The 27,274-nt window shown below is 40.3% G+C and overlaps 1 protein-coding gene across 1 annotated transcript in view; it reads left to right on the top strand.

Annotated features, from left to right (window-relative positions):
• The window catches only part of LOC128644142 (WD repeat-containing protein 41-like), a 124,458-nt gene that overhangs the window by 75,769 nt on the left and 21,415 nt on the right, over window positions 1-27,274 (top strand). The window contains exons 3-5 of the mRNA XM_053696852.1: window positions 8,628-8,759; window positions 9,903-9,965; window positions 11,891-12,002. Of these exons, the coding sequence (XP_053552827.1) occupies window positions 8,628-8,759; window positions 9,903-9,965; window positions 11,891-12,002 (307 nt within the window). The remainder of the gene's footprint in view (window positions 1-8,627; window positions 8,760-9,902; window positions 9,966-11,890; window positions 12,003-27,274) is intronic.

Raw genomic sequence — 27,274 nt, 5'->3', positions numbered from 1 at the left:
GTTCCATTCTTCCATTGATCCAGGAGGGTCAATTTATGACAACAGTGGATTTAAAGGATGCGTATCTACATGTTCCCATTCACAGGGATCATCACAAGTTCCTAAGGTTTGCCTTTCTGGACAAACACTACCAGTTTGTGGCTCTTCCTTTCGGTCTTGCCACAGCCCCCAGAATTTTCACAAAGGTTCTGGGATCTCTGTTCGCGGTACTTCGATCAAAAGGCATTACAGTGGCGCCTTATCTGGACGACATTCTAGTTCAGGCGCCATCCTTTCAGCTAGCAAGTTCACACACGGACTTGGTGTTGTCCTTCCTAAGATCCCACGGTTGGAAGGTAAATTTAGAAAAGAGTTCCTTAGTTCCAAACACAAGGGTAACTTTTCTAGGAGCCATAATAGACTCTCTGTCTATGAAGATTTTTCTGACAGAGGTCAGGAAATTAAAGATTATCGATACTTGTCTAGCCCTTCAGTCCACTCTTTGGCCATCAGTTGCTCAATGCATGGAGTTAATCGGGTTGATGGTGGCTGCAATGGACATCATCACGTTTGCTCGCTTCCATCTCAGAGCTCTGCAGTTGAACATGCTGAGACAGTGGAACGGAGATTATTCAGACTTGTCCCCTCGTCTTCTCCTGGAGCAGGAGACAAGGGACTCTCTACAATGATGGTTGTCTCTGGATCATCTCTCCCAGGGAACATGCTTTTGCAGACCACCTTGGGTGATTGTGAAAACAGATGCCAGCCTTCTAGGGTGGGGAGCAGTCTGGGGCTCTCTAAAGGCTCAGGGAATATGGACTCAGTCAGAGTCTGCGTTAGCCATAAACATTCTGGAACTAAGAGCAATCTACAATGCTCTTCTGGCCTGGCCCCTGTTAGCCTCGGCACAGTTGATCAGGTTCCAGTCGGACAACATAACGTCAGTGGCCTACATCAATCATCAGGGGGGAAAGGGGAGTTCCTTGGCGATGACAGAGGTATCCAAAATTATTCAATGGGCGGATGCCCATTCTTGCTGTCTGTCGGCGATCAACATCCCAGGGGTGGACAACTGGGCGGCAGATTTCCTCAGCAGGCAGACCTTTCATCCGGGGGGGTGGGAACTCCATCCGGAAGTGTTTTCAAGCCTGATTCTGAAGTGGGGTCAGCCGGAATTAGATCTCATGGCATTGTGACAGAATGCCAAGCTCCCGAGATACGGGTCGAGATCCAGGGACCCCCAGGCGGAACTGACAGATGCTCTGGTGGCTATTTGGAATTTCAATCTAGCATACCGTTTCCTCCATTTGCTCTTCTTCCTCGAGTAATCGCTCTAATCAAACAGGAGAAAGCCTTGGTGATCCTCATAGCAACGGCCTGGCCTCGCAAGATTTGGTATGCAGACCTAGTGGAGATTACATCTCTACCACCTTGAAGACTTCCGTTGAGGAAAGACCTTCTGATTCAGGGGCCCTTCCTTCACCCAAACGTAGTTTCTCTGAAACTGACTGCTTGGATATTGAACGCTTGATTTTATCCAAGCCGGTTTTTTTTTATTCGGTTATAGAGACCATGATTCAGGCTCGTAAACCTGTAACTAGAAGGATTTATTATACGATTTGGCGTAAATATTTATCTCTATTGGTGTGAATCCAAGGGCTGCTCTTGGAGTAGAGTTAGGATTCCCAGGATTTTGTCTTTTGTCCAGGAGGGTTTGGAGAAGGGTTTATCGACGAGTTCCCTAGAGGGTCAAATTTCAGCCTTATCTATTTTGTTGCACAAACGTCTGGCGGATGTTCCGGATGTACAATCTTTTTGTCAGGCCTTAGTCAGGATCAGGCCTGTGTTCAAACCAGTTACTCCTCCTTGGAGTCTTAATTTAGTTCTCAATGTTCTTCAAGGGGCTCTTTAGATATTAAGTTGTTATCTTGGAAGGTTTTATTTCTTGTTGCTATTTCTTCTGCTTGGAGAGTGTCAGAACTCTCGGCTTTGCAGTATGAGTCTCCTTATCTTATTTTCCTTGTAGATAAGGTAATTTTACGTACCAAATTAGGATTTCTTCCTAAGGTTGTTTCTGATCGAAATATTAATAAGGAGATCTTTGTACCTTCCTTGTGTCCTAATACTTCTTCTAAGAAGGAAAGATTCTTGCACAATTTGGACGTGGCTTTAAAGGGACACTAAACACTTGCTTAAAATTTTCTAAACTGTTTCTGAGGAATCAAAATAAACTAATACACTGTTCTCAATGCTGTATATTCATCTTACTACAAGCTCTTCAAGAAGACTCTTCATATTTTCTATGCTTATCCACTGCTTGTATTTTCCTATCTATGGTATTCCACACAGGCACTGCAGTCACATGACACGTGTGCACAGCAGCTTCTTCTCTCACTAATGTCATGTATCTTATTGAAGGCAGCCAAATTGTCCTCATATACTGCAATGCATTACAGTGAATGAGCATTGACAAAGTTTAATTTTATATGTGTAATACAGTGCTTCTTATTTTATAAAACATGTTTTCAACATGGTATGTACCCTGAACAGATCTCCTCAGTCTTCGTTTCACTCACTGTTTATAACTGAAAGAAGCAATCACCAGCCCGATGTTCAGTGGCAGAGGGGAGGGGGGAGGAGGGATGAGGGAAGGGGAGGAGGGATGAGGGAAGGGGAGGAGGGATGAGGAAAGGGGAGGAGGGAGTCTAGCAGCTGTTTTTTTTAACTCACTGTTATTCAGAGATCTCTGAACACACGGATAAATATTTCCTTGGATATTGCCGAGATCTCTCTTAATAACAGTGAGTTAAAAAAAACGGCTGCTAGACTCCCTCCTCCCCCTTCCCTTCCTCCTCCCCCTTCCCTTCCCTCATCCCTCCACCCCCTTCCCCCTTCCCTTTCCTCCTCCCCCTTCCCTTTCCTCCTCCCCCTTCCCTTCCCTCATCCCTCCTCCCCCTTCCCTTTCCTCCTCCCCCTTCCCTCCTCCCCCCTCCCCTCTGCCACTGAACATCGGGCTGGTGATTGCTTCTTTCAGTTATAAACAGTGAGTGAAACGAAGACTGAGGAGATCTGTTCAGGGTACATACCATGTTGAAAACATGTTTTATAAAATAAGAAGCACTGTATTACACATATAAAATTAAACTTTGTCAATGCTCATTCACTGTAATGCATTGCAGTATATGAGGACAATTTGGCTGCCTTCAATAAGTTACATGACATCAGTGAGAGAAGAAGCTGCTGTGCACACGTGTCATGTGACTGCAGTGCCTGTGTGGAACGCACGTTACAAGATGGCACCATAGATAGGAAAATGCAAGCTGTGGATAAGCATAGAAAATATGAAGAGTCTTCTTGAAGAGCTTGTAGTAAGATGAATATACAGCATTGAGAACAGTGTATTAGTTTATTTTGATTCCTCAGAAACAGTTAGTTCAGAAAATCTTAAGCAGGTGTTTAGTGTCCCTTTAAAGTTTTACCTGCAGTCGACTAAGGACTTTCGTCAGTCTTCTTCTTTGTTTGTGGTTTTCTCAGGAAAATGCAAGGGACAGAAAGCTACGGCTACTTCTTTCTTTTTGGCTGAGGAGCATCATACGTTTTGCATATGAGACTGCTGGACAACAGCCTTCTGAGAGGATTACGGCTCATTCCACAAGGGCTGTTTCTTCCTCACGGGCATTCAAAACAGAAGCTTCTGTAGAACAGATTTGTAAGGCTGCAACTTGGTCCTCTCTTCACACTTTTTCAAAGTTTTACAAATTTGACACATTTGCCTCGTCTGAGGCTGTTTTTGGGAGAAAGGTTCTTCAAGCAGTGGTGCCTTCCGTTTAGATTCCCTGTTTTGTCCCTCCCGTATCATCTGTGTACTCTAGCTTTGGTTTTGAATCCATTAGTAATTAAGATGATCCGTGGACTCATCGGGTCTTAAAAAAGAAAAGAAAATTTATGCTTACCTGATAAATGTATTTATTTTTTGACACAATGAGTCCACGGCCCGCCCTGTTCTTATAGACGGGTTGTGGGTTTTTGTAAACTTCAGACACCTCTGCACCTTGGATTTTCCTTTCTCTTCCTAACTTCGGTCGAATGACTGGAGTGGGAGGGAAGGGAGGAGCTATTTAAAAACTCTGCTGTGGTGCTCTTTGTCTCCTCCTGCTGACCAGGAGGTGAATAGCCCATTAGTAATTAACATGATCCGTGGACTCATCGTGTCAAAAAAGAAATAAATTTATCAGGTAAGCATTAATTTTCTTTTTTACTCAATAATTAACTGTATGCAATTTTATTTTTGTAAACTCTCTCATCAAAACCTGTGTGTATAAATATTTGTAGTAGATAACTTGTATAAAATAAGTAACTGAGAACATTTCACTGTGTTTTTCTACTGTTTTATTGCTGGGATGTCAATTTAGTATATAATCAAAAACAGCGTTTTTAAATTTAATATTCTGTTGCTGGCATTTAAACAGTTCTAGCCGCCAGGGAAGTTAAGATATGGCAACTAAACTATATTTTTAGAAACTACACTCCCAAGTCTATCAGATGAGGGTTTATTTATATTTATATCTCAAAACTGGAGTATGTAACAAATACGCAAATATTGCACTTGTTTAAAAAAACGTTTTCTGAGCAAAGTGCGCTGTTTAGTTATATATTGCTCACTCCAGTTTTGCGTTATATATACATGTAGCCCCTTAATTGATGCACCATGGGGTGTACAAAAATGTACCCTTTATTTACTGTATCTTAACTTCCCAGGTGGCTACAGCTTTCTAATTGCAGATATCACAGCTACAAATTAAGACAATTATTTTAGACTTTTATTTAGGCTGTCATGTCTGCAATTAAACAGCTCTAGTCACATGGGACGTTAAAAAGGGTACATAAAGTACACATTTGTATAAAGTACACCCCTTTGGGCATTAAATGAGGGGCTACATGTATTTCTAGTACAAAAGTGGAGTGCGTAAAAATTAACGGAATATGGTGCTTTGGTTAGAAAACATTTGTTTCTAAGTAAAGTGACATGTTCAGCTATTTCTTACACACTCAAATTGTGCGCTATATATACATGCAGCCCCTTATTTGATGTGCCAAGCGGTGTACTTTCCAAAAATGCGCACCAGGGACAAAGCCGCTTTCAGAATCTTCTCTAGCAGATCTAGCATCATCCGAGAAGGAAACAAAGTCGTAGTTCATAAGGAACTCAGCTGCTTCACTCATCAGACGCTCAGCCATAATTCTCTTTACAAACTGCTAGATTACGAGTTTTTTTGGTAAGCTGTGCGTGGCTAACGAGCAGTTTATGCTCACCGCTCACCTATAGACAGCGCTGGTATTACAGGTTTTTTTAAACCCGGCGTTAGCCGCAGAAAAGTGAGCAGAGAGCAAAATTTTGCTCCACATCTCACTGTAATACCAACGCTGCTTACGGTAGCGGTGAGCTGGCAAAACGTGCTCGTGCACAATTTCCCCATAGGAATCAATGGGGCAGAGCTGGCTGAAAAAAAACCTAACGCCTGCAAAAAAGCAGCGTTCAGCTTCTAACGCAGCCCCATTGATTCCTATGGGGAAACACTTTTAATGTCTACACCTAACACCCTAACATGAACCCCGAGTCTAAACACCCCTAATCTTAAACTTATTAACTCCTAATCCGCCGCCCCCAACATCGCTGACACCTGCATTATATTATTAACCCCTAATCTGCCCCTCTGGACACCGCCGCCACCTACATTATACTTATGAACCCCTAATCTGATGCCCCCAACATCGCCGACACCTACATTATATTTATTAACCCCTAATCTGCCGCCTCCAATGTTGCCGCAACCTAACTACATTTATTAACCCCTAATCTGCCGCCCCAACGTAGCCGCCACTATATTAAAGTTATTAACCCCTAAAACTAAGTCTAACCCTAACACCCCCTAACTTAAATATAATTTAAATACATCTAAATAAAATTACTATAATTAACTAAATAATTCCTATTTAAAACTAAATACCTGTAAAATAAACCCTAAGATAGCTACAATATAACTAATAGTTACATTGTAGCTAGCTTAGGGTTTATTTTTATTTTACAGGCAACTTTGTATCTATTTTAACTAGGTAGAATAGTTATTAAATAGTTATTAACTATTTAATAACTACCTAGCTAAAATAAAGACAAATTTACCTGTAAAATAAAACCTAACCTAAGTAACAATTACACCTAACACTACACTATAATTAAATAAATTCCCTACATTAAATTAAATTAATTACAATAAAATAAAATAAACTAAAGTACAAAAAACAAACAAACACTAAATTACAGAAAATAATAAAATAATTGCAAGTTTTATAAACTAATTACACCTAATCTAATCCCCCTAATAAAATAAAAAGACCCCCAAAATAATAAAAATCCCTACCCTATATTAAATTACAAATAGCCCTTAAAAGGGCTTTTTGCGGGGCATTGCCCCAAAGTTATCAGCTCTTTTACCTGTAAAAAAAAAATACAATACCCCCCCCGAACATTAAAACCCACCACCCACACATCCAATCAGCCAATAGGATTGAGCTCACATTCTATTGGCTGATTGGAACAGCCAATAGAATGCGAGCTCAATCCTATTGGCTGATTGGATCAGCCAATAGGATTTTTTTCTACCTTAATTCCGATTGGCTGATAGAATTCTATCTGCCAATCGGAATTGAAGGGACGCCATCTTGGATGACGTCACTTAAAGGTACCGTCATTTAGTCGTCGGATGAAGACAGAAGAGGATGCTCCGCGTCGGATGTCTTGAAGATGGACCCGCTCCGGATGGATGAAGATAGAAGATGCCGTCTGGATGAAGACTTCTGCCCGTCTGGAGGACCTCTTCTTCTCAGCTTGGATGAAGACTTCTGCCCGTCTGGAGGACCACTTCTGCCCGGTTGGGTAAAGACGGCTCAAGGTAAGGTGATCTTCAAGGGGTTAGTGTTGGGTTTTATTAAGGGGGTATTGGGTGGGTTTTAGAGTAGGGTTGGGTGTGTGGGTGGTTGGTTTTAATGTTGGGGGGAGTATTGTATTTTTTTTTTTTACAGGTAAAAGAGCGGATTACTTTTAAGGGCTATTTGTAATTTAGTATAAGGTAGGGATTTTTATTATTTTGGGGGTCTTTTATTTTATTAGGGGGATTAGATTAGGTGTAATTAGTTTAAAAAAATTATTTTAGTATTTTCTGTAATTTTTTTGTACTTTTATTTTATTTTATTTAATTGTAATTAATTTAATGTAGGGAATGTATTTAATTGTAGTGTAGTGTTAGGTGTAATTGTAACTTAGGTTAGGTTTTATTTTACAGGTAAGTATTTAGTTTTAAATAGGAATAATTTAGTTAATTATAGTAATTTTATTTAGATGTATTTAAATTATATTTAAGTTAGGGGGTGTTAGGGTTAGAGTTAGATTTAGGGGTTAATACATTTAATATAGTTGCGGCGACGGGGGCGGCAGATTAGGGGTTAATAAATGTAGGTAGGTGGCGGCGATGTTAGGGACGGCAGATTAGGGGTTAATAATAAACTAGTGTTTGCAATGCGGTAGTACGGTGGTTTAGGGGTTAATATATTTATTATAGTGGCGGCGATGTCTGGTTCGGCAGATTAGGGCTTAAAAAATTTATTATAGTGTTTGCGATGTGGGGGGCCTCGGTTTAGGGGTTAATAGGTAGTTTATGGGTGTTAGTGTACTTTTTAGCACTTTACTTAAGAGTTTTATGTTACGGCGTTAGCCCATAAAACTCTTAACTACTGACTTTTAAATGCGGTACCAGTCTTGACAGGAGAGGGTCTACCACTCACTTTTGGTCAGACTCGTAATACCGGCGTTAGGAAAATCCCATTGAAAATATAGGATACGCAATTGACGTAAGTGGATTTGAAGTATGTTCGAGTCGCGCCAAAAAAGTGAGCGTTACACCTGTACCTGCAAGACTCGTAATACCAGCGGGCATTAAAAAGCAGCGTTGGGACCTCTTTGGGGGGGTCTCTATGCAATTTTTATCTTTATGTGCCTTCAGAGACCCCCTTATCATTTTTTAAATATTTTTTTTAATGTATTTATTTGTAACTTTTTATTTTTACTACACTTTAAAGACTTACACCATTGGAAAGGTGAGACAATTACCTTTCCAATGGTGTGTCTTGGGGGTATGTAGCTGCTTAGATGCCTAAGATACGGGCATCTACACAACGTGCCCCAATCTCTCCATAACTGTAAATTGACAGTTGTAAATAAAGTTGTGTGATGACATCATCGCGTCAATGCATGATGATGTCATCACGCACCGTGTGAAGCCCCAAGCCTGCTCTTCAATATGAGGGCAAGATCGGACGAGCGGAGGAAGATGGGCCCCCTCAGGCCCCCCTCAAAGCTAGTGAGTCCTAGCGACGGCATGGAGTCGTCGTTGGAATCTGAGGGTGACATTGGCGACGATTCCATGCCGTCGTTGGCACTCAAAGGGTTAAACATATATATATATTGTATATATTGTAGCCTAAATGTACAGTATATCGTCTATAGAACATATTTAATCTGTATAGCTGTAAAATGTTGCCTGGATTATGCAGACTATAAAGCATTTATACTAATCTATCATGATCTCCCCCAGACAGGAGAGGTTCTGTTTGAACTACAAGGACATAAACAAAAAATCACTGCAGTCGTCGTATTTAAAACATCTGAACATTTTGAAGAAAGAATTGATTTTATCTTGACTGCTTCAGCTGACAAAACAGTCATTGTATCCTTGTGTACTTAGCATCAATACAAGAAGAGAAGAAAACTTAAGCAAACTGTCCGATGCTGCAGAAACTATTGTGTTTTGCTGATTAACATAGCGACAAAAGAAGGTTTGTTGTATTTTTCCTTCAAGAAAAACTGTTGCTAGTGTTAGGATCAAGAGGGATTTTTCCCCTCACAGATACAAATTGTATCTGTGCTACTTCTCTATGGATGAAGAAACGTTGTAACCTCTGGTTGACTGATGACTACACTTTCATCAGTATAACTAGAACATAAATAGTTTTATTTAAACAATAAAAAAAAATTAAAACGTGATTTATTTTAACGACAAACTTATGACACTAGGCATAAATGACCTCTATCTGCATGTTTATTGGGTCTCAGGTTTTTGAAAATGAATGAGCTTGTTTTGTCACTTGAGCTCCTTAAAGTGACAGTAAAGTCATAATTAAACATTCATGATTTAGATAGAACATACAATTTTGAATAACTTTCCAATGTACCTCTATTATTAAATGTTCTTCCTTCTCTTGTTATCCTTTCCTGAAAGATTTATTTGGGGAAGCTCGGAAGCAGCAAAAAAAAAAAAACCTTGGTTCTAGCTGCTGATTGGTGGCTGCATATATATATATTTTCTCATTGTCGTTGGCTCACCCATGTGTTCATTTAGAAATCAGTACTGCATTGCTGATCCTTCAGCAAAGCATACCAAGATAATGAAGCAAATTTGATAATAGAAGTAAACTGGAAAGTTGTTTAGCATTGTATGTTCTATCTAAATCATGAAAGAAAACATTGTGGTTTCCTGTCCCTTTAAAGGGATATGAAAGTGTTAACACTCATTTAATAGCAAAACTCCACCCATCATTTGCAATTTGGATAACAATTGCAATAAACAAGATGTTAATTAGATTTAAAAACATTTAGACGAAGCAATAATCCCGTTTTTTGCTCATCTAGTTTATGACATAAGAAAGGGAAGAGGGTGAGCAGTAACTGATCCAGTGGGTCAAAATTCATATTTCAACAGTAGGTGCATGAAACAGGTCTAACATAGAAACATACCTAACCTTAATCTTTATTAATGATAATTAAAACTGCTACATTGTTCATAGTGTTGTTTCTTAATGACACAAGTCAGGCCTGGAACTGTGAAACTGGACAACAAATCCAAACAGCAACCGACTTTCAATCTCCTGTGAAGGTAAGTCATTATGGGTAAGAGAATATGTCTTAATAATACAGAATTAAGGTAGCATTATGTGCAAGCAGAAACTGGCCAATAGAAGAATCACATTTTAAATAACTAAAGTGGTATAGTCGTAATCAAAAATGACATAGGTATTACCATAATTCATTTTGCAAGGTGCTGCCAGATTCTGTAGTTCTTTATACATGAAATGATTGGTAAATTGAAAACAATGTATGTTGAAATTACCTGGTTTCAATGCCATTACTTGAAACGTTTACATATTCTCACAATTTACTGTATGCTAGAATGTCTGTACCATTGTGTTTAGTCTGATTATGTCAGGGCAATACTCAATTCTATTGATAAAGTAAGCAAAAGTCAAATAAAAGTGTGATTACTGCATGATAAATAGCTATCCATGATCACAACAACATCACATAAAAGTGCTGATGATCCATAGTCTTTATAGTTTGGTGTATACTGATCTTAAAGGGACATTAAACAATTTGAGATGGTAATCTAAAATGATAAATTGTATATAATAAAACATCTCTGCAATATACTTTCATTATTTATTTTGTCCTCTTTGCCTGTAATTCCATTCTGAAATTGTGAGCTTTTTAGTTCCTGTTAGAAATGGAAGTGCAGAACACTGTTAAATCCAGCACAACCATTGGCTGCACACTCTAATGACCTATGTATAACTGTCCCTAATTGGCCACAGCAGAGAAGGTAACACAAGTTACAACATGGCAGCTCCCAGTGTTTTATAGACACTAAAACTTTACACTTATTTTGTCACTTTTTAAACAACTAATGAGTCATGGACTAATCTTTTCTTTGAATGCATCATTCTATCTAGCATGTATTTAGTGTTTAATGTCCCTTTAAAGTGAAAGTCCATTTTGATGAATTAGTGCCGGGTTTTTAATAATCCTATTAAAAACAAGGGCACTTTCATTCATCAGAATTGACATTTCACTGTTTTCTTAAAAAACTTACCTTTTAATCCTGAATGCCGCTCCAACAATTCCCCCGTCCGTCGGAAGCCTCTGCAGACGTCAGAAATAACGAATCAGGCTTCCTCCAATCACAGCTTTCCCCCCGGGGAATCTTGGCCTGATGCAACGCTGTGATTGGAGGAAGCCAGATTCGTCATTTTGGACCCACGAAGACGGCTTGCCACGGGTGGAGGAAGTGCTGGAGCGGCTGCCAGGATTAAAAGGTAAGTTTTTGAAGAAAACAGTGAAATGTCAATTTTGATGAATTAAAGTGCCCTTGTTTATAATAGGTTTATTAAAAAACGGGCATTAATAAATCAAAATGGACCTTCACTTTAAAGGGATATGAAACCCAAACATTTTCTTTCGGGATTTAGATAGATAATGCAATGCAGCTTTCTAATTTACTTCTTTTATCAATGTTTCTACATATCTTGGTTTCTTTTGTTGAAAAGCAGGGAGCACTATATGGCATCAGTTTTGCAAGAATGTTATCCATTTGCAGGAGAACTAGATGTCAGCACTATTTCCTGCCTTGTAGTGTTCCAAATGCCTACCTACGTATCTCCTCAACACAGAATTTCACGGGAACAAAGCAAATTTGCTAAAAGAAGTAAATTGGAAACTTTTTTAAAATGGTCTGCTCTGTCTGAATCACAATATAATTTTGTGAGGTTTCATATCCCTTAAAATATTACAAGCTAGAGTTGACATTTTAGAATGTATGGTTCCTAGAACTTGCTAATCACTGACCTAATGAAGAGAAACTGTGTAGTGGAAAACATTTGTGCACTGAGTGAACAATTCACAACAATGAAGTATTCCATTTAGCACCTACTTGGAAAATAAACGTTTTATTAGCTCTGTGGAATCTGTTGGCGCTCTAGAAATAACTACTACTAATAATTAATGTAGTAAAAATGGCTCTTTTTTCAGACACTGACTGTCCTCCAGAGATTGGATGTATGGTTATCTGGTGGGGGTGAACTGCGCGTTTGGAATCGGGAGTTCAAGCTCTTGTGTGAGACAGGCTACTTTATGGATAGAGGTATGGAAAAATGGCGCGTCGTGTTCTTTAAAACGAAGTGCTTGAGACCTTTTATTTGCAGGTTACTAAATGATGCGACTTTGTTTTAATGTGTTTATGTAAATACATTTCTAACCTTAGTTTTTATCAAGTGTGGTCACTGCCCAGCCTTTTTACACTGAAATTGGTTTTTAATGATGGCCAATAAACACATTTTTGTCAATCAAAACAAAATGTATACTTTTGTAAAAACCTCCTTCAAATGAGCATTATGCAGATGTAACTTATGTAACATGTATTTTATTCTCCTAGAAGTCTATTTGAGGAGGTATAGAGCATGCAATTTTAAGACACTTAAAGGGATATGAAAACTCAATATGCAAATATGTTAGTGCATTTTATTATTGCACTATTGCTTTCATATAAATGCATTTAACCTCTGCAAAGAGGTTAAATACTTAGTTAAAGTCAGCTTCACAACAGCAGTTCACCACTGGGAGCTTGGCTGAACACATCTGGTGAGCCAAAGGCAAGATGCATGTGTATAGCGACCAGTCACTTGCAGGCTCCCAGTACTGCGTTGCTGCTGAGGATATGAACATACACTTTTCAACAAAACATACAAAAAGAACAAAGTAAATTTGATAATGGAAGTGAATTGTGTCCAAAAATGACACACTGTCATAAAGGGGCAGTAAAGTCAAACTTACTTTCATGATTATGATAGACCATACAACTTTTAATGACTTTCCAATTTACTTCAATAATCTTATCTCCTTCCTTTTCTTGGTATCCTTTGTTGAAAATCATATGTAGGCAGGCTCAGGAGCAGCAATGCACTACTGGGAGCTTGTTGTTGATTGGTGGCTCTTGCACACCTACTGTATTCAGCTTACTACCCTGTTGCTCTGGAGCCGACTTTAACTAGGAGTTTAATCCCTTTACAGAGGTTAAACACATTGTTAAATGTAACTTAGAGGGCAATAATAAAAGGCCCTAACATATTAGAACATTCTCTTGCACTTCTATGCCCCATTTCAGTAGAAAATGCAATTAGAGAGGAGCATGCAGATGCTTTATAGTGTTTTATGGGATAAGCAAATTCTTACTTATAAATTACGAAGGTGGCTTCAGAGTGAGTTTTATTTATTTTACAATGTATTTTTACAATTTTAACAGGGAATTCACTATATAGGTACAAAAGCCAAAACCAGAATTCCAAAATACAAACTTATTCTGAAATCCACAAACTTTTTTATTAAATATTTCAAAATAAAATGATCAAAAATTACTATTTCTTTTGTGAGATGAGGAAAGTCCATAGGCATCCATAACATACAGGATATATTTAGGAGGAGGTTAAAGAGCTTTAATACCTCCCACCACCTCTCCCCAGTCATTTTGTTCTATCTAATTATTTATTGGGAGCTCAGACCTGATTTGAGACCCAGTAGCCCTCTTCCATCTTCACTGCAGGATAATTTCTCCAAAGATTCTGAATGAAGCAGGGGTAAAGGAATACCTCAATTATGGCATGTCGGTACACTCATGAGTAAATTTCTCAGTCATAATTGCCCTCAGGAGTCGCGGGAACCCTGTCTATTAGCCTCCATCTGAGGGGTTTCTGGTTTATCCACAAGTATACTCTGCAGTATATTTACTTGCACTGGATGGGCTCTCTACTGTATCAGCATTCTGTGAGGGGGGAAGGCCTAAGCAAGCTGTAAGATTCAGTGGAGGGGTGCTGCAGTAAAGGTAAGTGACTCGGACACTAAACACAGCCCAGGAACTATCCCTATCCCTGGGTTCACTATATTTCCTCACAGAACAAAAAAGCTACACCGTCTCTTTAAGAAAAGCGCTATTTGCCTTATGCAGTTAGTGGATCAGCTCATTATGGATGAGGTAGCCCTGTCCTGGTTCAATGCTATGACTGGCTCCAATGCTATGTTCAAGTCACCAGCTAATATGAGGGAACCTTTTTGGAGTTGTAGTATTTTAAGTATTGAGTAATTCATTGGAAGAACTTAGCCTGTTTAGTGTTGGGTGCATAGATGTTTGCCAATGTTATTGGTCTATTTCTCAGGAGGCCCACCACTTTTAACCGCCTGCCCCCTGGGCCTGAGTCGACAGTTAACAGCTGGAATGGTAAGGATCTATGTAAAAGTATTTATACTCAGACTTTTTTCTTTGAGTTAGATGAAAAGTGGCCAATCAGAAAGTCTTTGTTAGAGAATTTGGGTGAATGGTCTTTTGAAAAATGTGGATAAATATGTCAGCTTTAGATTTCTTGAACCAGGACAGGGCTACCGAGTGCTTAGTTGGTGAGTTTAGCCCTTTAACATTCAATGTGACTAATGTAAGTAATTGTGTCCCCATAAGCAAGGATGCTGAAGGGTTTATGTATTTTGTGATGTGCGACTGATGTGAAGGGTAAACCTGTGTCTAGAGGTTGGTATGTGGAAATTGAGTCCTCTGTAATGTGTAGATCTGGGTCCAGTTTTAACCCATTATATGTCCAGGAGGTGGGTGAGTACCCTCATACGACCTGCTGAGGGGGTGAGTAATTTAAAAAAACTAAATCCAGAGAATTCCAAACTTGTAAATAAGTTGAATCAAGTTTTTTCATTATTCAGATAGAGAATTTGATTTTAAACAGCTTTCCAAATTACTTCTATTATCTAATTTGATTTGTTCTGTTGGTATTGTTTGCTGAAATTGATATCTAAATAGGCTCAGAGCTGCTGATTGGTGGCTGCACTTATATGCTTCATGTTATTGGCTCACCCAATGCGTTGACTAGCTCTCAGTTATGCATTGTTGCTTCTTCAATAAAGGATAAATGTGTTGGTTTCATGTCCCTTTAAAGCTCCGCCTAAAGTGCTTAAGGCTTTTAAAGCACAGACTATATCGCCAAAGAAGAAACCAGGCATTCCTTTTGCACCTTCAAACAGGTTCAGAGAAGAATTTAACAGCCTAGGAGGTAGTTTCTAAGGTTGATGGCGCTTTATCCACCTTAGCTAGACGCACTTCTATTCCTATGGAGCAAATTTCTTCATTTAGGGATCCAATGGATTGCAAATCTGAGTCCTTACTTAGGAAATAATTCTCCCAATCGGCTCTTCAGCTTAGACCTGCAGTTGCAATCACCTGTGTGGCCGCTGAGGTGTCCTCCTGGTGTGATTCTTTTTCTCAGATGGTTTCTGATCAAACTTCTGTGGATATTGCCAACTGCATTAAAGTTCTTAAAATGGCTAATGATTTCATTTGTGATGCAGTCTGGGACATCATCAAAATTAATGTAAAAATATGTCCATTGCTGTTTTTTTTTAGGATAGCTTTATGGTTTAAATCTTGGTCAGTTGACATGGCTTCTTAGAATAGACTATTATCAGTCCCTTTTGAAGGGTAGATGCTTTTTTAGATCAGAATTGGATTCTATTATCAAAACTGTCTCTGGAGGAAAATTGGGCTTTTCTTCCTCGGGACAATAAATCTAAGGGGAGGTACAAACAAACTAATTGCTTTTGTTCTTTTCACTCCCCTATAGATCAAAAGTTCCCTGCAACCAGAAGTCTGAATCCTCCAAACCTTTTTGGAAATCAGTATCTTCTTGGTCTAAAAACAAACAGACTAAAAAGACCAACTCAAATCAGAAATGTGCATGAATGTCAGACCTCCATGGGAAAGGTTTTATCTGATTCACGTTCCATAGGATCCTGTAAAAGCAGCTGCCTTTGTTCAATGTGCTCAAGACTTAGAGGATATGGGAGTGATCAAACCTGTTCTAATATCTCAACAGGGTCAGGGTTTCTACTCTTACCTCTTCATTATTCCAAAGAAGGAAGGCACTTATTGCCCTATTCTGGACTTAAAAACTCTAAACAAATTTGTTTGGGTACCCTCTTTCATGATGGAGGGTCAATTTATTACAACTATAAATTTAAAGTATGCATATCTGCATATTCCAACTCACAATGATCATTTCCAGTTGCTAAGGTTTGTTTTTCTCAAAAGCATTACCAATTTGTAGGATCCGGCCACTACCCCTCGCATCTTCACGAAGGTTGTAGGGTCTCAATTAGCAGTGATCAGAGCTCTGGAAATCTCTGTTGATCCTTATTTGGACGATATCTTGGTGCCAAGCTCCGTTACTTTTTTATGGCTACTGCTCATACCCACAGAATGGTATCTTTCCTTCAGGAACATGGATGGGAAATCAATGTCCCCAAAAGTTCGGAATCACCAGCCACAAGGGTGATCTCTCTGGATGTGGTAATAAACTCAGTTCAATGCTCTTATTTTTACGGAACTAAGCAGAACCAAACTTCAGACCCCCCCCTGTCCTTTTCTACAGATGGCTCATTCTCCATCTGTAGCACAATGTATGGAAGTAATGGGTCTTATGATAGCAGCGTCAGATGTTGTACCTTTTACTCGCCTTCATCTTGGTCCTCTCTAATTGTCCATGCTTCAACAGTGTTCAAAGGATAGTTTCCATCTGGAACAGCACATAGAGCTCAGCTCTTCAGTCAAACAATCTCTCTCATGGTGGATGGAAAGTCCCTATTTGACCCATGAAGTTTCTTTTCTTCAACCTATCTGTATTGTAGTCACTACAGATGCAAGTCTGATGGGTTGGGGCCTGTTTGGGAGTCTCGAAGGGAGCGGCCAGTATGGTCCCCTCTGGAGACAAGGTAACCCATCAATATCCTAGAACTTCATGTGATTCTTCGGGCCCTTCAATCTTGGCGCCTTCTCAAATAGGAAAAAATAATTTAATTCCAGTAAGACAACGTCACTGCTGTGGTGTACATCAATCATCAGGGATGGACTTGAAGTCCCTTAGCTATGCTAGAGGTATCTCACATTCTTTCTTGGGCAGAAGAAAACCACTGCGCCCTATCAGGAGTGAACTATTGAGAAGCAGAATACCTGAGTCATCAGTCCGTCCATCCAGGGTAATGGTCTCTCCTTCAGGATGTGTTTGATTAATTAGTCCTGAGGTGGGATATTCCAGAAATAGATCTCATGGTGTCCAAATTGAACCGCAGACTTCCGGTCAAGAGATCCAAGGGCTCACATGATAGATGCTCTAGTTTGCACTTGGTACTTTCGTCTGGCCTTTCTTTTTTCCTCCATTTGTTCTTCCAAGAGTCATTGCAAGAATCAAACAGGAATTGGCTTCTGTAATACAGATGTCATCTCTTCCTCCATGGGCTCTACACTTAAGGAAAGATCTGCTGTCTCAAGGACCCTTGTGTCATCGGGAACTCAAATCTCTGAATTTGATGGTGTGGAGGTTGAACCATTAGTTCTCAAAAACAGAGGTTTCTCAGATTCTGTTTTCTCTACTTTACTGGAAGCTAGAAAGCCTGTTTCCCAGAAAATGTATCATAAGGTTTGGAAAGCTTACTTACTTTGGTGTTCTTTTAGAGGTTTCTCTTAAAAATTCTAGGGATTCTAAACGATTTCTAAGTTTCAGGATGTACTAGATAAAGGATAATTGGCTAGTTCTTGGAAAGGGTCAGATTTCGGCATTATCTGTTTTTTCTTCCTAATGGGAAAAAGTCCACAAAGACCCACCAGGCAAAAGGCATAAATACTCCTCCCACTTCTCCTATCCCCCAGTCATTCTTTGCCTTTCATCCCAGGAGGTTGGCAGAGATGTGTCAGAAGTTTTCTTTAAAATTATTTTATTTTAATTTTATTTTCATGTCTCTCTTATGGAGGGTGCTATTCTTCGACATCGGAAGGGAGTTTTAAGTAGTCCTGTCAGTCTCTCATGGAGGGCCTGGGCGAAAGTGAGAGTCCAGAGATGCAGTGGGAACATCCCCTGCAACACTATCCCAACTCGTATTCACAACTCTGTTTTCATCACTTGCCGAACTTTGCTTCGCTACATGCTGTCTTCTCTCAAGTCCATGACGGAGGCAATGCTACTATTCGTCACACTTGAATGGCCGTGTTCCTGTTCCACGGCGTAGATCGGTTAATTTTGTTCCGTTATCTGTAATGTGTTTATTATGACAGTCAAGTACGGGTCTCGCTGAGTCACCTTTTGCTCCGATCTGGGAATCACTTGATAATTCCTCCTTAGGGTGGATAGTGAACAGGTAAGGGTTTATTTCTTTCATGTAATTAGCAAGAGTCCATGAGCTAGTGACGTATGGGATATACATTCCTACCAGGAGGGGCAAAGTTTCCTAAACCTTAAAATGCCTATAAATACACCCCTCACCACACCCACAATTCAGTTTTACAAACTTTGCCTCCGATGGAGGTGGTGAAGTAAGTTTGTGCTAGATTCTACGTTGATATGCGCTCCGCAGCAAGTTGGAGCCCGGTTTTCCTCTCAGCGTGCAGTGAATGTCAGAGGGATGTGAGGAGAGTATTGCCTATTTGAATGCAGTGATCTCCTTCTACTTGGTCTATTTCATAGGTTCTCTGTTATCGGTCGTAGAGATTCATCTCTTACCTCCCTTTTCAGATCGACGATATACTCTTATATACCATTACCTCTACTGATTCTCGTTTCAGTACTGGTTTGGCTTTCTACAAACATGTAGATGAGTGTCCTGGGGTAAGTAAATCTTATTTTCTGTGACACTCTAAGCTATGGTTGGGCACTTTGTTTATAAAGTTCTAAATATATGTATTCAAACATTTATTTGCCTTGACTCAGAATGTTCAATATTCCTTATTTTTCAGACAGTCAGTTTCATATTTGGGATAATGCATTTGAAATTATTTATTTTTTCTTACCATTCAAAAATTTGACTCTTTTTTCCCTGTGGGCTGTTAGGCTCGCGGGGGCTGAAAATGCTTCATTTTATTGCGTCATTCTTGGCGCGGACTTTTTTGGCGCAAAAATTCTTTTCCGTTTCCGGCGTCATACGTGTCGCCGGAAGTTGCGTCATTTTTTTGACGTTATTTTGCGCCAAAAATGTCGGCGTTCCGGATGTGGCGTCATTTTTGGCGCCAAAAGCATTTAGGCGCCAAATAATGTGGGCGTCTTATTTGGCGCTAAAAAATAAGGGCGTCGTTTTTGTCTCCACATTATTTAAGTCTTATTTTTTCATTGCTTCTGGTTGCTAGAAGCTTGTTCTTTGGCATTTTTTTCTCATTCCTGAAACTGTCATTTAAGGAATTTGATCAATTTTGCTTTATATGTTGTTTTTTCTCTTACATATTGCAAGATGTCTCACGCTGCATCTGAGTCAGAAGATACTACAGGAAAATCGCTGTCTACTGCTGGAGCTACCAAGCTAAGTGTATCTGCTATAATTTTTGGTATCTGTTTCTCCAGCTGTTGTTTTTATTACATGTCATGACAAACTTATTAATGCAGATAAAATTTCCTTTAGTACTGTTACATTACATGTTGCTGTTCCGTCAACATCTAATTTTTCAGAGTGTTCCTGATAAACATAAGAGATTTTATTTTTTAAATCCATTAAGAAGGCTATGTCTGTTATTTCCCCTTCTAGTTTATATAAAAGTCTTTTAAAACTTCTCTTTTTTCAGATGAATTTTTAAATGAACATCATCATTCTGATACTGATAATGGTTCTTCTGGTTCAGAGGTTTCTGTCTCAGAGGTTGATGCTGATAAATCTCTGTATTTGTTCAAGATGGAATTTATTCGTTCTTTATTTAAAGAAGTTTTAATTGCATTAGAAATAGAGGATTCTGGTCCTCTTGATACTAAAATCTAAACGTTTAAATAAGGTTTTTAAATCTCCTGTAGTTATTCCAGAAGTGTTTAATCTCCCTGATGCTATTTATGAAGTAATTTCCAGGGAATGGAATAATTTGGGTAATTCTTTTACTCCTTCTAAACGTTTAAGCAATTATATCCTGTGCCATCTGACAGATTAGAGTTTTTTTGGGACAAAATCCCTAAGGTTATGGGGCTGTCTCTACTCCTGCTAAATGTGCTACTATTCCTACGGCAGATAGTAATTCATTTAAGGATCCTTTAGATAGGAAATTTGAATCCTTTCTAAGAAAAGCTTACTTATGTTCAGGTAATCTTCTTAGACCTGCTATATTTTTAGCGGATGTTGCTGCAGCCTCAACTTTTTGGTTAGAAGCTTTAGCGCAACAAGTAACAGATTATAATTTTATAGCATTATTATTATTCTATAACATGCTATTAATTTTATGGGTGATACCATCTTTTGATATCATTAGAGTTGATGTCAGATATATGTCTCTAGCTATTTTAGCTAGAAAAGCTTTATGGATTAAACTTGGAATGCTGATATGTCTTCTAAGTCAACTTTGCTTTCCTTTTCTTTCCAGGGTAATAAATTATTATTTCAACTGTTTCTGGAAGGAAGGGAACTTTTTTACCAAAGGATAAAAAATCTAAGGTAAATTTAGGTCTAATAATCATTTTCGTTCCTTTTCTCACAATAAGGAACAAAAGCCTGATCCTTCATCCTCAGGAGCGGTATCAGTTTGGAAACTATTTCCAGTTTGGAATATATCCAAGCCTTATAGAAAATCTATAGCTAGCTCCTAAGTACCCATGAAGGTGCGGATCTGATTCCAGCTCAGCTGGTATGGGGCAGATTACGTTTTCTTCAAAGAAATTTTGATCAATTCCGTTCTCAATTTCTGGTTTCAGAACATTGTTTCAGAAAGGTACAGAATTGGCTTTAGTTAAGGCCTCCTGCTAAGAGATTTTTTTCTTTCCCGTGTCCCAGTTAACACAGCAAGGCTCAGCATTTCTGAAATGTGTTTCAGATCTAGAGTTGGCTGGAGTAATTATGCCAGTTCCAGTTCTGGAACAGGGGCTGGGGTTTTATTTTATCTCTTCATTGTACCAAAGAAGGTCAATTCCTTCAGATCAGTTCTGGATCTATCAATATTGAATCGTTATGTAAGGATACCAACATTCAGTTTCTGTAGGACTGTCCTGCCTTTTGTTTAGCCAGGGCATTATATGTCTACAATAGATTTACAGGATGTGTATCTGCATATTCCGATTCATCCAGATCACTTTTAGTGTCTGAGATTCTCTTTTTAGACAAGCAATACCAGTTTTTTGGCTCTACCGTTTGGCCTAGCCTCAGTTCCAAGAATTTTTTTCAAAGGTTCTCGGTGCCCTTCTTTCTGCAATCAGAGAACAGGGTTTTGGTATTTCCTTATTTGGACGATATCTTGGTACTTGCTCAGTCTTCTCATTTTCGAAGAATCTCATACGAATCGACTTGTGTTGTTTCTTCAAGTTCATGGTTGGAGGTTCAATTTACCAATCAATTCATTGATTCCTCAGACAAGGGTAACCTTTTTAGGTTTCTAGATAGATTCAGTGTCTATGACTCTGTCCTTGTCAGACAAGAGAAGTTTAACATTGATATCAGCTTGTCAAAACCTTCAGTCACAATCATTCCCTTTGGTAGCCTTATGCATGGAAATGTTGGGTCTTAGGACTACCGCATCAGATGCGATCTCCTTTGCTCGTTTTCACATGCGACCTCTTCAGCTCTGTATGCTGAACCAATGGTGCAGGGATTACTCAAAGATATCTCAATTAATATCTTTAAACCGATTTTACGACACTCTCTGACATGGTGGACAGATCACCATCGTTTAGTATAGGGGGCTTCTTGTTCTTCCGACCTGGACTATAATCTCAACAGATGCAAGTCTTACAGGTTGAGGAGCTGTGTGGGGGTATCTGACGGCACAAGGGGTTTTGGAATCTCAGGAGGTGAGATTTCCGATCAATATTTTGGAACTCCGTGCAATTTTCAGAGCTTTTCAGTTTTGGCCTCTTCTGAAGAGAGAGTTGTTCATTTGTTTTCAGATAGACAATGTCACAACTGTGGCATACATCAATCATCAAGGAGGGACTCACAGTCCTCTGGCTATGAAAGAAGTATCTCGAATTTTGGTTTGGGCGGAATCCAGCTCCTGTCTAATCTCTGCGGTTCATATCCCAGGTATGGACAATTGGAAAGCGGATTATCTCAGTCGCCAAACGTTGCATCCGGGCGAATGGTCTCTTCACCCAGAGGTATTTCTTCAGATTATTCAAATGTGGGAACTTCCAGAAATAGATCTGATGGCTTCTCATCTAAACAAGAAACTTCCCAGGTATCTGTCCAGATCCCGGGATCCTCAGGCGGAGGCAGTGGATGCCTTATCACTTCCTTGGAAGTATCATCCTGCCTATATCTTTCCGCCTCTAGTTCTTCTTCCAAGAGTAATCTCCAAGATTCTGAAGGAATGCTCGTTTGTTCTGCTGGTAGCTCCGGCATGGCCTCACAGGTTTTGGTATGCGGATCTTGTCCGGATGGCCTCTTGCCAACCGTGGACTCTTCCGTTGAAGACCAGACCTTCTGTCTCAAGGTCCTTTTTTCCATCAGGATCTGAAATCCTTAAATTTTAAGGTATGGAGATTGAACGCTTGATTCTTGGTCAAGAGGTTCCTCTGACTCTGTGATTAATACTATGTTTCAGGCTTGTAAATCTGTATCCAGAGAGATATATTATAGAGTCTGGAAGACTTATATTTCTTGGTGTCTTTCTCATCATTTTTCTTGGCATTCTTTTAGAATACCGAGAATATTACAGTTTCTTCAGGATGGTTTAGATAAGGGTTTGTCCGCAAGTTCCTTGAAAGGACAAATCTCTGCTCCTTCTGTTCTTTTTCACAGAAAGATTGCTATTCTTCCTGATATTCATTGTTTTGTACAAGCTTTGGTTCGTATAAAGCCTGTCATTAAGTCAATTTCTCCTCTTTGGAGTTTGATTTTGGTTTTGGGGGCTCTTCAAGCTCCTCCATTTGAACCTATGCATTCATTGGACATTAAATTACTTTCTTGGAAAGTTTTGTTCCTTTTGGCCATCTCTTCTGCCAGAAGAGTTTCTGAATTATCTGCTTTTTCTTGGGAGTCTCCTTTTCTGATTTTTCATCAGGATAAGGCGGTGTTGCGAACTTCTTCTGAATTTTTTCCTAAGTTGTGAATTCCATCTACATTGGTAGAGACATTGTGGTTCCTTCATTATGTCCTAATCCTAAGAATTCTAAGGAGAAATCGTTGCATTCTTTGGATGTTGTTAGAGCTTTGAAATATTATGTTGAAGCTACTAAGTCTTTTCGAAAGACTTCTAGTTTATTTGTTATCTTTTCCGGTTCTAGAAAGGCCAGAAAACTTCTGCCATTTCTTTGGCATCTTGGTTGAAATCTTTAATTCATCTTGCCTATGTTGAGTCGGGTAAAACTCCGCCTCAGAGGATTACAGCTCATTCTACTAGGTCAGTTCTACTTCCTGGGCGTTTAGGAATGAAGCTTCGGTTGATCATGGTTTGCAAAGCGGCAACTTGGTCCTCTTTGCATACTTTTACCAAATTCTACCATTTTGATGTATTTTCTTCTTCTGAAGCAGTTTTTGGTAGAAAAGTACTTCAGGCAGCGGTTTCAGTTTGAATCTTCTGCTTATGTTTTTCATTAAACTTTATTTTGGGTGTGGATTATTTTCAGCAGGAATTGGCTGTCTTTATTTTATCCCTCCCTCTCTAGTGACTCTTGTGTGGAAAGATCCACATCTTGGGTAGTCATTATCCCATACGTCACTAGCTCATGGACTCTTGCTAATTACATGAAAGAAAACATAATTTATGTAAGAACTTACCTGATAAATTCATTTCTTTCATATTAGCAAGAGTCCATGAGGCCCGCCCTTTTTTGTGGTGGTTATGATTTTTTTGTATAAAGCACAATTATTCCAATTCCTTATTTTATATGCTTTCGCACTTTTTTCTTATCACCCCACTTCTTGGCTATTCGTTAAACTGAATTGTGGGTGTGGTGAGGGGTGTATTTATAGGCATTTTAAGGTTTGGGAAACTTTGCCCCTCCTGGTAGGAATGTATATCCCATACGTCACTAGCTCATGGACTCTTGCTAATATGAAAGAAATGAATTTATCAGGTAAGTTCTTACATAAATTATGTTTTTCTATCATGTTTCTTATGTGATTCAACCTGCTTGTGTATGTGCATAGGGGCTCTATGGCCGAGACACATGCCTATGTGGAACATATTGGCTTGTTCTTCGGTTGTGGTTTACACGGCCTGGAACTATACCTTCGGGTTATGCCTATTTTATTCAGACTTGCATAACTTTTTCTTTGATCCTAGTTTTTGCCGCCCTTTAGGGGCGTGCTTTTTGGAATTTTGCGGGGCATTTGGTGGCCGGGCGCGTTTCTATGCTTGGGTGGGGCTTCATCCCCTTCCGCATTCCTGATTGTGTGGAGACGGAGGAAAGAGTCTGCTCCGCTGAGGTCTGGTCATAGGAGGTGGTGAGTGCCCTCAGCCATTGGTGTCAGGTGCCAGTCGTTTTTTTTCCCCATTATCTGTTTATTTTGTATAGTCTTAAGCCATGGATGATTCCAATGCCAGGACTATTTTTATATCCGATTCCGAATCGTCCTCGGATGAGGATTGTAATTCTGAGATGTCCTTGGGTGAGGACCGTAATTTGGCCCTGTTATTGCAAGTCTGCCAATCTTGTCTTTCGTGCCTGGATAGTTTACTGGGTCCCTCGTGCTCGGGGGACCCTGGGCCTTCCGAGCTATCGGCCTCTGGGGGCTCTGCTCCTCAGGAAGTGCCTTCCCACTCGCATACCCCTTTTACTTTTGAGGCCCCCGATGTTACTGATCCCTCCGCGCAGGGTGGATTGTTTCCCCCGGAGTTGGCGAGGCATTTGTGCTTTAATGTTTTAATGGCGCTCGTTCGATTGCAGGAAGTTTCCTTGCAGTTATGTGCTTGTCTGCCTATTCCGGGCGTTCAGACCATGAATGGCACTTTAATATTCCCCCTGGGGGTGTTTGTTCCCCCTTGCATTTCATTTCATTATAGGATTGTGCGGCAGCGTGTCCTATTAAGACGAACATTGGATTTATTGGGGATCATTTCCTTTATAGTCCGTTTCGGTTCTCACAAGGTTCTTCAAGATAGGCTAGTGGGGATGTGTCTCTCCCCGGTTGGTCTACTGTGAGCTTTCCCAGTCTTTTTTTCTGGAGGTTACGGTTTCCGTTTGGCAGGTCTGCGGAAACATAGTTCCTTCTGGGCGTATGCCTGCTGGTGCCCTTGTTTTTCCTTGATCCGGTTCGGATTACTTTTCTTTCTGTTTTCCCTATGGGGATTCTGGGATTGCTTGATTCAAGTTTTCTATGGAAGTTGTTCCCGGATTTTGTTTTCTGGAGTTTTGAGTGTGACTTGTTACTTGTTAGTGAAGCATGTTGAGCATGGCTGGTACGGCGGGACCTACTGCTCGTTCAGCTATTTGTTTTTAAAAAACAAAAACAAACAAACACTATTCTTCTGGACCTTTGGGTCTGGACTTTGGAAGCACTTGGGATGGTCCGTGTCAGTCCACACCCGACGCTGTGTCCCTTTGCATCCCTGATCTGAGGGGTGTGGTCCTTACCATGTGGAGCGATTATACCCTTTTGAGCTACTGTTGATGGTTCTCCTTGAGTCTTTGCCATCGTGTAGTTTGGGTTATTGTGCGGAGGTTGCCAATGTCCTCTACCTCCGCCCCTGGGAGCTTTTAGGCTCTGATGGGATTTTGGATGTCACTGATGTCTGGGTTGTCTTTATCGCCCCTTAGGGGTTTGGGCCCGTGATAAGCTCGGTTCTTAAAGTCCTGTATTTCGGGGCTACTGGTTAAGTGTTTATCCCTAATGGACTCATGCTGCGGGTGTGGTTTGCAGTATCTTTTGTGTCATCCTGGATTTGATCGAGGTTCCTTTTCCTCATTGAGATGCCGCTGGTCGGCTTGGGGCATGTTGCCTTGGGCGTTGACTTATGGAAGTCTGGTTTCCTCCTTTATGACTCCATCATGGATCTCGGGGGAATGTCTAGGGTTTGGAGCAGTCTAGCTCTTTGTCCTATCTGTATGTTCCTGTTATGCCCCTAGGATTTGGGGTTTAGTCAGAACAGGTCCTATTGTCTCCCTTTTAGGTAGTCTAGGGTATTTTCGGTTTGATACCTTGACGGAGGATGGGCTCTTGGCCTTCTTGTAAGGGGGTTCCTTTTTCCCATTTCTCTTTCAAGTCTAGGATTAGTTCTAGCTTGGTTTGTCATTTTCCCCCTGTTGTCTCTGCCTTCTGCAGACTTGTTCACGGCACATGGGGTGGACTTGTTGGTCGCCTTGCGGTTTTTCCTGAGGGTCTCTTGGATCAGCTTCGCTGCCGAGTAAGCAGAAGCTTTACTGTGGGAAACAGCTGCATTCATTTTTCTTTGTCTGCTGATAATCTATTGAGCCCAGGTGGCTTAGTGGTTAGCTTGTCTGACTAGCAGGTTGCAATTCCTGAGTTTGTACTCAGCTACGATTAATTGCTATTTTCTATCTGATTCCTGCTTGCTTTCCCTTAGGGGTTATGTACTCAGGTTTTTGTTTTTTTCCCCCGGGGTCTGGTCGCTTTCTCAATCATGCCGGGTGGTCCTTCCCTTGCTTTTGTGTAAGGGATGGTTTCTATTGGTCAACTGATTTGACCTACGGTTAGTTTTACTACCCAGTTTGCGGAGGGTTGCTGTGGTCTCCAGGGCAACTGTTGTTCCTTAAACGCTAGCATGCACTTTGAGGTCCCTTGTGAGGTGTTTTTTTTCGGAACCCTCAGAGGAAGTTGGATTGTGGGGATCTCCTTGCTCAGAAAGTTTGACTCAGGAAGGATGTTCTGCTGTTCTGCGGTCTATAGTGGTGTAGTGTTGGTCTGCGCTGTTTCAGCTGTGCAGGAGCGGGATGTTTATTATTATCGGTTATTTGTAGAGCGCCAACAGATGTTTCGTATCCGTTTTCGGATGGGGGCTCTTCTTATTTTTGCGCCACTAGTTTTTATCATCCTTTTTTCTGTCTCCTGAGTTTTTCTCTGGCTACGGAAATTTTTTCATTGCTTGTGAGATGTCCTCGGTCTCTTGTGGTCTGGGGTGTGGGACTCAGTCTGTTTTCATCTGTTCTCTGGGGTGAGGGTTTTTCCTTCATGTCCTCGTTTATTTGGTGGTGTGTGTCCACGTTGTCTCGCTGTCCTGGCGTTTGCTGGGTTTTAGATTCGTTTGTTTCTCTTCTGGTCCCTTCCGGGCTTTTCATATAGTCTGTTTGGGTGTAGCCTACGGAGTGGCTTAGGGTTGTCTCCTTGTCACCCTGGGCGGTGTTCCTTTCTTCTGTCTTGTATCTTCCCTCTGGGAATTTTTAGTCGGGTTCCCTTGCTTGGTGAGGGGCTGTGGCGGGGTTGTTGCCCCTGTCAGATGCTGTCCTGGAGGTGGGTGCT

This window comes from Bombina bombina, unplaced genomic scaffold, assembly GCF_027579735.1.
Source record: "Bombina bombina isolate aBomBom1 unplaced genomic scaffold, aBomBom1.pri scaffold_812, whole genome shotgun sequence".
Taxonomy (NCBI): Eukaryota; Metazoa; Chordata; class Amphibia; order Anura; family Bombinatoridae; genus Bombina; species Bombina bombina.
The sequence above is the reverse complement of the archived record's forward strand: the minus strand, read 5'-3'. Positions and strand labels throughout refer to the sequence as shown.